This window comes from Protomyctophum parallelum, assembly GCF_964188405.1.
Source record: "Protomyctophum parallelum genome assembly, chromosome: 21".
NCBI classification, from domain to species: Eukaryota; Metazoa; Chordata; class Actinopteri; order Myctophiformes; family Myctophidae; genus Protomyctophum; species Protomyctophum parallelum.
The window spans coordinates 24482923-24497913 of NC_139713.1; the positions used below are offsets into that span (position 1 = coordinate 24482923).

Below are 14991 nucleotides of genomic sequence, written 5' to 3' on the forward strand. Positions count from 1 at the left end.
TAATTTATGTTACAGGTCTATTACAATAATCGTGTTTGTAGCTACTTCTTTTATATACTGCAATAGTATGTACAGAGTATTACTATTATTAGGTATACCAAATCATATACTGTATATACTGTAGGTGGAAATTGCCAGGCAGCCATGTGGTGAATTCGATAATTTGCTGTACATCCCTATTTTGATATTCTGCGATTGATGTAGCAAAACAAACAAACAAAACATTATACTGTACTTTATCAATATTCAATTATATTATTGTGAGAACTACAAGTAATATCATTGTGAGAACTACAAGTAATACTGGACTGGGCAGGGTAAAAGAGTATAGAAGATAAAATGGAAGCCTGTGAGTGTAGGCCTATAGTTTGTGTTTTAAGATTATTGACTATTGTGAAATGTAATTAGTAGCTTGGTTTTGCTGAAATGAATATCCATTTGTAACTCTGAAACGTATAAATATAATCAAATGGACCAGTTAAAAAAGGGTCAGTTTGATTACAATATGTTCATTTCTCAGAGTATGGCATAGTGGTTACAACGGCCCACATGAACCCATACTTCATAGACGGGAGTCCCCCAGGTGTCAATACTAGGAGGTGTCCTTCCCCCCCCCACTAAATATATATATATATATATATATATATATATATATATATATCTTTGCTGAAAATAACCAATCTACAAGGTCTTGCATTTTAGCCTAATGTTCGGGACGAGAATAGGGACGTTTGGGTTCATGCGGTTGATGTAATTGTTTTATACTTAGATGTAAATAAAGACAAGTCAAGTATAGGTCCAATCTGTGTGGATGATGACACGCAATAGCTTGTTGAAATATAGCAGCTTTTGTTTCGGTGGTGGTGGTGGGGGGGGGGGGTCACTTCCCTGTGCACTCCATTATGACCTGCTACTGATTGAAAATGTGCCTAATGCCTATACGGCATTTGTCAGCGGCTTTCGTAAAATACTCCCAATTTGAAAAATAGCTTTTGTCTGCGATATAAAATTCTGTCTCGTTGAATACACTTTGCAACGAAACTACAGAATAGGTCAACAGTGGCTAGATAGAATATAAATCCATTTTTAAAAGGTGACATTCTTCTAACTATACTGTAGGTAAAGTAGGGTGTCTGCGTGTGTGCATGCGTGGGTGTCTGTGTGTGTTCATACTTGGAATTCCCTGTGGCTTTTTTTATGCAGCAGAGAACACCCCTGCAGTGATGTCTTCTCATGAGGTTACGCATCGCTGTGATCGGAATGATAATATTGCACTGGTAGAATCATACAAAAAAGGAAAAGAAAAAAAAGATACCGTTGGTCCTAGAACATTTAAACAAAACGACTGACAGATTGACAAAATGCTACATATTTCATAATGTAATTCACCTGAAAATTCCATTTTTACCTTTTATGATTTGTATTATGCAAATAAATAACCATTTAAGTACTAGATACGCACATATAATACATATACATTATGTACAGTGACACATCCATGGCTCATCGACAGTCCGGACTACTACAGGTCCAAACAGGCATACATTCAACTCATCGTCAGCCAGCAGTCCTAAAGCTGGCAACAGGGTTGTATCCAAAAAGCCTGATTTACTTCGTTGTACGACGGAAAACAGCAGCAAAATAGCTTTCTGGAACAGTGGTTTTCAACTGTTTTCACATCGAGGCCCATTATTTATTTGGTATTTGAGCCACCATAGATACCATGGACCACCATTTGATGACATTCAGCCTCTCAGTCCCATGTTATTGTTGGATAAGATGTTGTCCACAATTCCATGCTGTGTTGATGTTTGGTACCATAGGAGAGATAACAGGCAAACATTGATCAAAATAACAATTATTCTACATTCTCTAATTGTGTAGACTTCTTGTAAATTAAGTAATGCAGATGTTTAACTATAATTTAACTCTTGAGAGCGTCCATTGGTTTCATTTTACACTCTCAAGAGTTAAAGATCTATAAGGATCCATTTGGTTACCAACTCTCTATCATTTAGCTGGGGACCTCCTGGAACCCCCTCAAGGACCACTGGTTGAAAACCACTGAACTAGAAGCTCACAGCGCCTCTAGATTGGCCATTTTTGCAGCATATGATACCGACTCACAACAAAGAATAAACCACGGTTTCAACTACAGTCGCTAGGTTAATGCTGACTACAGCATAACATCAATGGTAGAGCTACGGTGATAAGTTCTTTACAGCTGTATTACTTGCAAGCATAATTTGTGGCATAGTCTAAAAGAGTCACAGCGACATGCTTCACCTATTAATGCTCTGAATTCATAAATGGACATCGATATACTTTATAGAACTGACATACATTCATTGTTGATGCGGACAACGGATTAAAAATATTACAGTCATCAGATAATTAGCGGCACATAAAATAAAATAAAAGATCTATCCATTTGTTTCGGAAAATCATGCTTTCGATACAAATGGCCATGGCTTCTCCCAAGACTAGCCTACTATAAGGAAAGATTGGATATGACTGAATAAACACTGTCTCCTCAACCCAAAGCTGTCCACGTTTGTTTTGTTTTGGCACGTTTACTTTAGACGCCACGTAGTCCTGACAACTTGTACAGAAAGAAGTGTGTGTACGTACCAGCACTTATGCCCTGAAATAAATAAAAAAAGGATAGACGCATGCACTAAAAACGTCACATAACATCTAGAAACATGAGATGGTACAGTAACTATTATTTCCGACCGTAAAACTAGTGCAAAACAACAATGAGGCTACAGGGTTGAATCAATACAAGTATTTTGAGAATGATTTCAGCTTTCGTGTGTGGGTTTGCAGATAGAATGTTAATTACACACAGGAGCACAAAACCTATAGGCACTCTCTCTCTCTCCTACTGTACAATGTATCTGCTCATAGCTCATAAAAACATGGCCATAAAATAGCAGTAGGTAGGTATAATACATTGTGAAGTACAAGCAGCAGCTGTAGCCTAGTAAAACCACCGATAAGCCCGATTCACACTTTGTCGTACGACAAGTTTATAAATTACGCAATAGGTCACTAAATGAACAATGGTGCTCATTAGTGAAGTATAGAAATCTGAGGTGTAGGTTACTGTTACATATCTCATCTCCCTTTCGACACACCCATAAAACGTACAACAAAATGCAAGCAGACACGTTGGCTCATGTCAGATTACACTTAGTGAAGAAGAGAAAAGGAGCTACAGTTTTTCTCCTTGCCGGCCTTTGACGCAAATAGAACAACAAGGGGGGATTTCTTTCCCGGCAATATTCACGGAAATACTTCGTCCCAGCTTGGTCGGCTCATTTTTCATGGTTTGGAAAACTTCCCGCAAAAAGTAAGTCCCACACAGGCCTCGTGTGGCCTTGCCCAATTCATACTTGGTCGTACGACAATCGGTTTTGTTATTATTATTGTTTTTAAGTATTAAAGGCTCACACATACTTTTCAGGTGATAATCTACTCACCGTGGTGGTTGGGAAAACTACAAATGATGTCATGCCGCGGTGGTAAGTGACTCACCCCAACACATCTCTGTATTTACGAACCACCGGAAAGGTGAGTAGCTGCTTAATAGTGCTTTATATCGCCTAAAACTGGAATATGGGTGGGCCTTAAGTTGAGCTTTACTGGGTGCTATGCAATGTGAACATACAGTAAGAACAAAAATGAATAACTTAAAAAACGCTAAAAGAAAATAGCAAGGGTGCACGTCACGATGAAATGTCTCTTAGCAGCAACGTTTTGTGGAAAGCAGAGAACTCCAGGTGGCTCAGAGGTACTGCAAGCAGATGACCAGAATAAAGGGATTGTTGCTGTGGACTGTACAGAATTAAAAATGTCACTGTGTCACCGCATGCCCTCCTATCTGCCTTCATTTATGTCTGTGTGGATTACTGTAAATCTGTCATTGGATATTAATTAAGGCCTTGAGTGGCCCATAAAGACCACGCTTAAATAAATTATAGTCCAGTGTCTTGTAAAGGGTGGAGCCGCAGCAAGGATTGCAACTTCATTTTGGACGCAAACATTCTTAAAATAGAACACTAGTAAAATGTTCCTGTGAAAGAGAGACGATGCCAGGGGTAAAACAGCCCGTCACAGCAGAACTCACAACTTCTTTTCGTGTCCCGTTCTCCTTGAAAAGTCTCTTTTCTCTTGTGAAAAGTGAGATGTTTTCTGCTACTTATTGCCAGGCAGTTGGATCACTTGGATGGTCACATTTTCACGCATACATAACTCGACTGAAATAGTCCGAGAAATAAGAGTCGAAAATGACTGTCCTGACATTCATGTTAACGATCGTGTCCTGAGCTTGTGCGTGTGTCCGTCAGTTTGTCCCGTAAAACGTGTTTCTGGAGGAGGGGTACCTATCTGTGACAGGAGATTTGATTAAGGCTTACAACATTTCATATATTTCGTCGTCTTCGTCGTCGTGTTTTGGCCAGTGATGTACTGTACTGTGTGTTTTTCTAATAAAGGTTTAATTACTACGTGTCGTGGTTCGTGCTACAGAAGAATTGTCCATCATTCAAAAGGATCTTGGTTGTCACAATCAAACGTGTCCTTCTGGCTATATTCCAAAAGCTGTCATGCTTCTTCTGCATCTACAGTATACGTGCGGAGAGACACCTGAATAGGCTCTATGCACACAGAATGACTCTTCCTGCTTCCAGGCCCCTTCAGGTGTTACCAATGATACCAATTAAGGCTCTGTTCCATTCAGTGTGCAGTGGTTCTCAAATGTTTTATTTTAAAGGACCCCTATAACTCTGAGTGTACAAATGGCACCAAATGGACCCGTAAAGGTCCCATAAGCAACCCGTAAGGGTTGTACACTCTCAGAGTTACACGCCCGTACGAGAACAATTTGGAACCCATGGCCAGTCAACCCACTCAAGGACACTTTGAGACCCATTGGTGTAGCAGAGTGTGACCAGAATGGAACAGAGAGTCTTCATTAGTACCATCGGTAACACCTGTAAAGGAAGTAGGGAAGGGGCCCGGAAGAAGGAAGAGTTATTCTGTGTACATAGAGCCAATTCAATGTAGTGGATAGAACAGTGGGGGGAAAAGTCTGCTAACAAACCTAAAGGCTCATTGCTTTAAAAACAAATATCACAGTCCCAATGTTAAGGAAGACGCCCTAAACTTTGCATTGGTTCAACACTGTAGTTAATTTTTTTCTTTCCATTAATGAATAGTTTCCACCCAGTTCTATCCACTGCATTGAGTTAAGCTGTCCCCAGAAGTCTCCCCATTGTCTGTCTACGGGAGCCATTCATGTATCCATTTTTTCTTTTACTATTTTTCCTTTCTTAAACCATCCCTTTTCCTCCATCTCTCTTCAAGTAGTAATCCAGAGATCATTGTAGTCTAATTTCTGTACCACCAGGGCTTTTCACATGCAAAGCGGCACTGCACCACCCGCCTTCTCACTTGTATCCGTGAGGATTCCATTGTTCTCCACATTTCACCTCTCGACAAGGTGTGCGTGAGACGAGCTATCCTGGAAACCAGACAAATCTGCCACAGGGAAAAAGGCCCTGGCCAAATTGGGTCTGGCACTCCTCAGTTTGAATTACATTTCGCTTACCCCAGAGTTGTGGGTGACCAATCAGAGCCCACCAGTCAAAGTGAGCCTTTTTTTCTGTGACATTGTAAACTGTTTGTAACCGCCCCTTGGAAAAAAATCTCCCACACCGAAGTTCCAGACTAATATCTACGCAGAGATATTAGTCTGGCCATGCCAGGCTAGAGACGAGCACGACCCCCCCGCCCCTCCCCACAAACACACCACCACCAGAACACTCAAACTTAATTTAAAATGAATTACTCGACGCGCCAGTCTTCGATGTGAAAAGCCCGTTAAGTCTACAGTATATGTAAGTTTTATTTGGGACTGAGTAACCCTCCGCTGCCCTCCTTTTGGCTCCCGCTGCGGCCCCAGCAACCCGTCGCTATGCTCATGCTCCTCTGGGTGGCGGTGGCCGCGATCCCTCGCTCCCGCTCGATGTCGCACTGGCTCAGCGTGCGCTCCGTCCGTCCAACTCCGGGTTGGCAGGAGGGAGAGCCGGCGGGCGTGGTGGCGGCCCCGCCCGTCGTCACCCCTCCTCCGCCGGGCTGAGAGGAAATGGTGCGAAAGACGTGGTTGCGCTTGCGGAGGTAGTCTCCCCCGGCGGCGCCCAGGCCGAAGCTGCCCTTGCGGAGGATCATGCGGGCACCGCTGGACTTGGCCGGCCGGGACCTCTGGCACAGCTCCAGTTGGGACAGGTGGTTGGCGTAGCCGTCGGGGATGAACTGATTGGGACCAAAGATGGAATCAATTGATGGATCAGTGGTGGAAAAAGTGCTCGCATGTGTCGTGATGCGACGCATTGTGAGCTTGTAGATCGGCTATTTCCAAATGGCCAAAATGTATAATGGGCTGTAGTGGTTGGGCTGCACTTGATTGATTGAAGCAAAGCCACTAAAAGCCATTTAAAGGTGCTGGATGGTTGGGGTCATTGGCACAAGGCAGGGCTGCACTGGCCATAGGACGTACTGGGCATATTCCAGGTGGGCCACGACCGTAGGGGGCTGACATGATAAAAAAAAAAGGGCGCACAAGGGCTGCTGCAACCAAAGGGGATTGTGTGAGGTGCAGTTTAAACGGTCATGTGTTTGCATTATGTTACAATAAATACTAGGGCTGTCAATCGATTAAAATATTTAACTCGATTAATCACATGATTGTCCATAGTTAACTGTGATTAATCGCAAATTAATCGCATATTTTGTATAAGTTCTAAATATACCTTAAATCAGTGGTTTTCAAGATTTTTCATATCAAGGCCCATTATTTATTCTGCATTTGAGCCACGGACCACCATTTGATGAGATTTAGCCTTCCAGACCCAAACTAAAGAACTGTATTGATGTTGGCCAATGGTACCATTACGAGAGATAACAGGCCATGTTGATCAAAATAAAATAAAATCTAAGTTTTCTAATTGTGTAGACTCACTGGGAGAGAGAGAGAGGGGGAGAGAGGCGGGGCTCACTGACTGCCTGCATTCACATGCATGCGACTCAACCATTCTGTCAGACTTCACAGTGCGTTAATAATGCGCATTAAAAAAAATTGTGCCATTAAAAGGATTGTGAGTTAACTAGTTAATAGTGCGTTAACTTTGACAGCCCTAATAAATACACAAAAAATACACTATTCAGTTCAGGAAAGCATTAGCTGGAACAATCTAATCTCGGACAAACAAACTAAACAGGTTTTTTTTTTATGGAATCCTCTTCACAGCACAAAGCATTCTTCCTGCTACGGATTCATTTTTGGTGTTTCTGTCTTAGCTTTTAATTTTCCACATACTGAATTTATTTTTCCACATACTGAATATATTCTTTATTTATTTTGTTTGATTTTAATATTTCGCAACTCACACAGGCTAGATAAAATGATGCGAGCTAGCTGGCAACTTCTTATTTTATTGGCTGGTGGATGCCGTAAAATTGGTTCCATTGAAAGTTTATGGCATACAGTATAAAATATTTTTCAAATGTGTATGTTAGTTTACATTACAGATTTATATTTTATTCATAACCAAATAAGCATTATCAGACAAAAAGTACCTGTAGAACCACAAATGACCACAAGGTGTAGTAGTGGTACCTCATTTGAGGACCACTGCACTAATAGCATACCTGGCACTGATGCAGCATCTTTTTGGTGGCTCTTCCAACGATGTAGATGTGTGATGCTGGCAGGCCAATAGACGTGTACACAGAGATGTCCTTGGTGGAGCCATATGCAGCAAATATCTTCATATGGGCCTAAAGCAAAACAGAACACATTTGGTTTCATAAATCATATATTTCTCTGAATATCACATTACCAGAGTTAGTGTCGAAGTGTCCTTGAGCAAGAAGACTCTGAACCCCTGATTTATCCCGATGTGCAGGTTGGTGCCTTGCATGGTTTCCTCCGACATTGGTGTATGAATGTGTGATGTAATGCACAATCTATGTAAAGCGCTTTGGATAAAGGTGCTGTATAAATGCACCATTTACCATTTCTATTTTGTATTATGAAAGTGTGAGAGAACTACAGATTGAGAGGTTCAGGTCTTAATGGGTTTAAAATGTGTTTTTTTTGTTTTGGAAATGTCAGTGTCTTCCATACATACCTCACAGATGAGGGACTTGAGGAAGGACGCCTTGTGTCTGAGGGGATCGTGGACCAAACGGTCACAGAAAGACACAATCCCGTGTGGAAAGTTGTGCTGAGACAGCCATGCCACCACACGCTGCTTCTGCATGTCCGGTCGACCCGTCACGTACACTATAAGATAACCCAGGTCCTGCCAGTGTCTGCCAGAGAAGAAAAATAATCAGTTATTTTGACAGCAACTTTTGATTTAGCATATAATTTGGAGTGTTGCGGTCTTTCTGCTTTTGCAGTTTCTCTTTCTCTCAGAAACCAATGTAATGCAAATATACAATTAGCATCTCACAAGAAGCAAATTAGCCGTATCTGACATTTACCCCCCATGTGTGTAGATTTATCTAGCAAAGCAACTTCCTAACCCACAGTAGAGCAGTAGAGGGTATAAAAGGATATATGTGTTACCGGACAACATCTACAGCTCCTGCTCGGACCTTGGGGTCACTGCCCATAATGGACACGCTGGCAGCAAAGGACCCGTCGATACTGAAGACCACAAACTCCGTTCCCCGTGGCAACACAGTCAGATAGCTGTCACCAAACGTATGGTCGCCCCTGTGACAGGAAAGAGAAGTGTAACTTTGTGGAAAACACCGATATAATGTACAGTATTTGATGGAAAAGATTGTAAAAAGTACATTATGAATAAAGAGAGGTCTTCCTTTGATTGGAAAAATATAAAAGTGCTGCTTTATATACAGTATAGTGCAGTAGCCTACTCTCATCATTTGTGGGCATTAGCACCGTATGTACTTAAAAAGGGGAAATTAGCTTTCTTCACAAAAGGTGTCTACTTTCACCTATCAATTTGATCCAATTTGTTTCCCTTGTGAAACTTTGTGACCGTTGCTGAAAGTTGGGGTACCATTAACAACCTATATAAGGGAATTTAAAAAAAATTCATTATGCTTTTAAGTAGGATGTGGTGTGTCAAACTAGAGGTTTTTCGTGATTCTGAATCCATTGCAAGCATTCGTTTTATCACATTTGTGACAACGGTTATGGCCGTGTTTTTCATGCAAAACTATTAAACTAATTATTGCAATATATAGGTCGTTAATGGTATCCCACCTTTCAGCAGCTGTCACAAAGTTTCTCAAGGGAAACAAATTGGAACAAATTGATAGAGTGATAATAGACACCTTTTATGGAATTTGTGAAGAAAGCGGTAAGAAAGTGATAAGAAAGTGTTAAGCATTTTCTTTGGAGATTTGCCACACATTTAGCTAATTTTCCCTTATTAACTGTATACTATCGTCGCTGACAGGTGAAAACCTTGTATGTCCAAAACGGTTCCTGTTACATACTATTTAAAAAATATACAAGTCTTTTCAGTTTTCTGTTAATGTGGGGAAAGCTTTTGCTGAAAACAGCAGATCGACAAGCTTACAAGTTACAACGTGTAACACGTAAGCTTGCCGATCTGCTATTTTCCAGCAAAGGTTTTTCCGCACAATACGGATGAATGGGTTAATAGGCATTTGTCATTATGAAAAACTGCAACGAAGCCTATACCTGACCACCATTTTCACGGGATACACGCCGACACCCAGTTTCTTGTTCCCAGGGATGATGTAGGAGACTCGTCCACTGCTGTTGGTGAGCTCCGTGTCAAAGTACACCCACTCTCCAGATGGTGGCTGAGTCATGATGTGGATGTCAATCTGGCACAAACAACACACAAAAAAAAACCTTTCAGTGAGATGAAAACACATTGCTTTAAAGGGCATAATCAATTAACCAGTCGGTTGATTAGTCTCCCTTTTTTAATGCTTTTTTATGGCGGCCATATAGTAGCTGAATGGGTAGAAGGGAGGCCATCTGGGAAACAGAATGTCCCCATTAGGCTACAAGTCCCAGCCCCAGCCATGTGTCCAAGTGTCCCTGAGCAATAGGCCATTCAATCTAATCGTGACCCAAAATAAATTGCAATAGTAATCATTCAAGGTATTTTATGATCCTTAGGGTCATCCAAATAACATATTACAAATTGTGAATGAAATACATCATCATGGTCAATTCAGGGGTTGAAAGTTGGGTACCATTAACAACCTATATAAGGCAAAAATGTCAAAATGTCATTATTCTTTAAGTAGCATGTGATGTGTCAAACTATGATTCTGTTCTGAACCCATTCCAAGCATTAGTTTTGCACGAAAAACACTAAATTCGGCCGTAGCCACTTGCCCAAAAATGTGCCCAAATGTGATGACCTCATTACATTTGTCACAAATGTATTTCACAATTTCACAATTTTTAATGTCATTTGGATGGAGGATCATAATAAACTTTGAACGATTACTATTGCAATTTCCTTTGTCAAACCTTAGATCGAATGGCCTCCTAGACACTTAACCCCAAACTGCCCCAAACTGCTCCTCCCCGATGCTCACCATAACCATCTATTCTAGGCGGCCATCAGCAGGGTGTAGCTGAAACGTGGGATATGTGATATTCATTTTAGGCAGCTAAAATGGATATCAACTAGGCATGTAACGATACACTCAACTCACGATACGATATGTATCACGATATGAGGTTCATGATACAATTTTTCATTTTAAACAAAATTATTTTCCAGACAAATGACTTTTTTTTTTAATGATTCATCTTCCCCCCCAAGTTTTTTTCACAATTTTTATTTAACTATATTGCAAAAGTAGCATTACTTTTCATGTAAAATTACTTACCTAATTTCTGTGCAACAACTGTAAACATGCTTTCTTGTTTAGAACCTAGCTCGAGTTAACATGTAAAAAAAAGCTTTCTTTGATGGCATCTTAGGATGTATACCTATTTGACAGTGCAGAAACACAATTGCCTTCCTTCCTGTATTAATGAGCATCAACGACCATTCACCTGGTCACAGACACACACAGCTCCCCTCTGCAGGCTTCTACTACTGAAAGTGACTGCATGGAGTCTGTCTCATTTATCTCCAAAAACACTTGAATATGATGGAATATGATTAAAGCTCACATTTCATATCACACACACCATAATTCACTAGCCCATCTAAAAAAAAAATATATATATATATGTATTTATTTATTAAATCGATAAATATAGTCAGGATTCACAACGATAATCGTAAGGATTAATATCGAAATGTATCGATATACGATATATCATATCGTTACATGCCTAATATCAAATATCTAAATACTGAATCGAGCAACTTAAAAACTGTTCACATAAGCCTGAGTAGATGATAAAATGAAAGTGAAATATCCCTTTAACCTATGTCTTACAGTACACTGTATCATTGTCAAATGTGTCATTACCTTCTCCCCGGTCAGGGTGACCATGTCCAGCGGTCCGTACATGAAGCGTCCCGTCACCATTTGAACCCCGTCCTCCGTGAAGACGGCGTCATTCACTCTGTGGTTCGCCGTCACATTCTGATACGCACAAGCATGGAAAGCACCCGTGTGAAGTGTGAAGCTCTTGTCATCATACAATACAGCATACATCATCATATTCCGGCCAATCTCAATTTGCGTCTTCACTTTTCTGCCCTCACTTTTTATCCTCAATGTACTTTGGGCAGCCAATCAAATCATCGCTTCCAAAAACAAATTCAGAAGTTATTTATAGAGCCATCCAACAGTGAAAGTTATTATCTGTAAATATTAAACAAATGAAAAGCAAATACAAAAATTAAAAAGAAAATTCGTAAGAAAATTATTGGGAGTGAGAGATCGATCACACAATTGGAATGATCAATGTTTTTGTTAATGATGTTTAACCTATAGATATATATCATTGGCATTTTAATAGTATAATTTAGATTTAGACTGACGAGTATCAGTTGTTTGTATGAATATTGTATGTTTTTTTTTATTTTTTATGATGTTTTATGTGGACCCCAGGAAGACTAGCGACAGCAGCAGCGGAAGCTAATGGCATTCCGAATAAAGGAAAGAATCAGTGTCTGTCCATATTCAATTCAGATGATTACTCCAATCTACCGTAAATATCTTTATTCATCAGGCCTCACCCTAATCTTGACGTGCGTCCTCTTGCGGATCCATTTCTCGCGGGGCTTGGATGGAGTGAACTCCGAAACCTCTCTGCCGTCCAGCTCCAGAATGCTGGAGCTCTCATGTCTCATCACCTTTAAACAAATACCATTTTGGACCTTTAAACTTAACAAAAAAAATATCATCAATATCATTCAGTCATGGGTGAGTGGGGTTGGAATGTTAAGTTGAAAGAGAAGCTGAAAAACAGCCAAACCCAATAGTGTAGGTTGGGTGCTGGACAAAAGAAAACAGTAATAAAGATGGGAATAAAAAGTCCAACCACCAATTGCTGCTGCCAAATGTTACTAGTGGTAACGTTTCGAGCTGACCGGGCTCTTCGTTGGGTCTGACTTTTTATTCTATTCTGGGGTTGGAATTTCCTCCGGCGGCGCTCACCTGTCTGAGTATCAAGGAGACGACGTCGGTGGACTCCCAGTAGGAGGCGTGGAAGAGGTGTGGCAGAGCCACGGTGGGGAAGGCTGTGAGGGCGTCGGGGCAGTACAGGGCGAAGTCCATCCTCTTACTGCCCCACCAACACGACGCAACTGCAACACAGAGCGGAGCGGGGGGGTAGGTGTGTTAGTGGTCGGTCCATCTAGCACAGGTAAGGGGTTCTCAACGTTTTTGGCCGTGGACCCCGAGGAATGCGTTGGCAATGTCTCGGGACCCCCCCCCCCCCCCCCCCGACTCCCAATATAAATTGACTGCTATACAATAACCTTAATAATAGAGACAATACGCCATAAATAAATACTGAAACCAGATATAATCATTAGGGAAGGTGTATGCATGTACTATGTGTACTATACGTAAACTCTTCATTTCCATTTTCCATTCAGTTGCAAAAAAAAAATATTTTGGCAACCCCCCCGAAGGGTCGCGTCCCATGGGTTGAGAACCCTTGATCTAGCAGATCCTACATTTGATTTATATAGGTTTCATTTGTCCAGACGTTTTCGGATGAGGTGGTCATCTTGTGACGAGTACACAGGAAAATCCTCAACATTACTTATGCAGTCATAAGTTATACATGCTGTCTGGAAGAAACCACCTAACTCCATTTTTCAGGAAATGAAAACATCCAGCTCAAGTGGAGTTCAGAGGTTTTTGGCGAATCGCTTTTTAATACATTACATTGGTTTAATATTTGGTTTCTTCCGAACAGCAATGTAATACGTTATTTGTCATATCATTTTTTGTTGTTGTGTCTGTCGTGTTCCACATACGCTGTGAATTATACTTCTAACAAAGGCTGCAATGACCACGTACTCACGTAGCTAGTAGCTACTAGAGGTGGTGCCAAAAATACTTTAACTCTGTGTGTACAAATGTAATGGACTTATGTTTACATTTGTACACTTTGAGTTACAAAATGGGTATAATTTACATTCAGGATTTGACTGTGTACTGTAGCTCAGGATTGAGAAAGGCTGAAAATGAACACAGTTTCAGAGGTTTCTCCACTACAAATGTTACAATGTGTTTTATAATGCAATGGTTCCCAAACTTTTCAAGTGCAGCTCCAAAAGATAAATTAAACGTTTGCCCGGGACCCAAACTAGTGAAAATAGCAAGTAAAAAAATTGAAAAGGGATATTTACTAAAGTCGTGACTCGTGACCCATAAAAATGGGTCCCGACCCACTGTTTGGGAAACAGTGTGTCTAATGTATTTAAAGCAGCACTAGGAAAACTATTCATTCTGATAGAGACAGCGAAGGTCGTTCTAAAGAGGTTTATTAGCGTACACACTGGGAAACACAAACATACAGTATAAGAACTTTGTTCAAGTTGAAGTGTGGACTACTGAGGCAGAGTAGAGGCCAGACGAAGGGATGTTGTTGATAGTAACGTGGGAGCTGTGTGTCGACTCGAGTCAGTACTCATCACAGACAGAAGGAAACTAGAAAGGCACACGCAGAGTGAGGCGCTTATCTCCGCCAGGCTGGGTGGAACTCCATAGTTGGGTGAGACTTGACTGTGCCTCTAACCTGATCCCATAGCCTAGAAAGAAGGCTATAGATTCACAAGCACTCACACACGCATGCATGCGTGCCAGTGTTGATTTTGACAGCACATTTCTATGTCTTTTTAGTCATAGTCTTTTGAATAACATTTCATATTTTAGTCATCTGAAATGTTTTACTTTTAGACTAGTATTTGTTGACTAAATATCATAAGATTGTAATGCCCTGATAGTAATGGCTTTGTTTACACTTGGTTGAAAATAGACGATCTACAAGCTCACAGCGTGTCGCAGCGCGTTGTAAGCTTGTAGATCGGTATTTTCAGATCTCTACATCCGAGCGCAACCAAACATAAGGACTTGTCTTAGTTCTACTGGATCTCTTCTCCTCTCCACTTGTCCCTTCCTAAAGTTCCTAACTATTTTGTCTAGTTTTTATTTGGGATGAAAATGTCAGTACATTTAGTCATCGTGTTAGTCATCATCATAGCTTAGTGTTTATTTAGTTTTCATTTCGTTTTCTTCAGTGAAAAAATGTAGTCGACGGACAATTTTCGTCAAAATCAACACTGATGCGCACACGTTGAAGTATTTGAAAAATATCCAGGGATTGTGTTCCTTGACCTTCCATGCCCAATAAAATTGCCGCCGATGTTGACAGGCATACTGAGAGACAGAGTGGAAAACATAATCTCCCCCTATCTTTCGGCCTGGCGGAGATAACAGGAAGGTAAGGAAAGTGGTTTCTACAGTAGCGTCTTTCCTTTA

The 14991-nt window shown here is 40.8% G+C and overlaps 1 protein-coding gene and 1 long non-coding RNA gene across 6 annotated transcripts in view; one reads left to right on the forward strand and one right to left on the reverse strand.

The window, feature by feature from the left end:
- The first annotated feature begins 963 nt into the window (after positions 1–963).
- LOC310879318 lies at positions 964–8305 on the forward strand. Its single transcript, XR_014570994.1, has 3 exons — positions 964–3355; positions 3470–3576; positions 8180–8305. It is a non-coding gene; the product is annotated as an uncharacterized lncRNA (long non-coding RNA).
- pitpnm2 (phosphatidylinositol transfer protein, membrane-associated 2) overlaps positions 5830–14991 on the reverse strand; it is a 63271-nt gene continuing 54109 nt past the window's right edge. For all 5 annotated transcript variants that reach the window (XM_083793899.1, XM_083793897.1, XM_083793896.1 and 2 more), the window contains 8 exons: positions 12655–12803; positions 12234–12350; positions 11518–11634; positions 9749–9897; positions 8639–8788; positions 8196–8379; positions 7714–7842; positions 5830–6318 (listed from right to left, as the gene is read on the reverse strand). In XM_083793899.1, coding sequence (XP_083650025.1) covers positions 5911–6318; positions 7714–7842; positions 8196–8379; positions 8639–8788; positions 9749–9897; positions 11518–11634; positions 12234–12350; positions 12655–12803 — 1403 coding nt within the window. In that variant the 3' untranslated portion in view covers positions 5830–5910. The remainder of the gene's footprint in view (positions 6319–7713; positions 7843–8195; positions 8380–8638; positions 8789–9748; positions 9898–11517; positions 11635–12233; positions 12351–12654; positions 12804–14991) is intronic.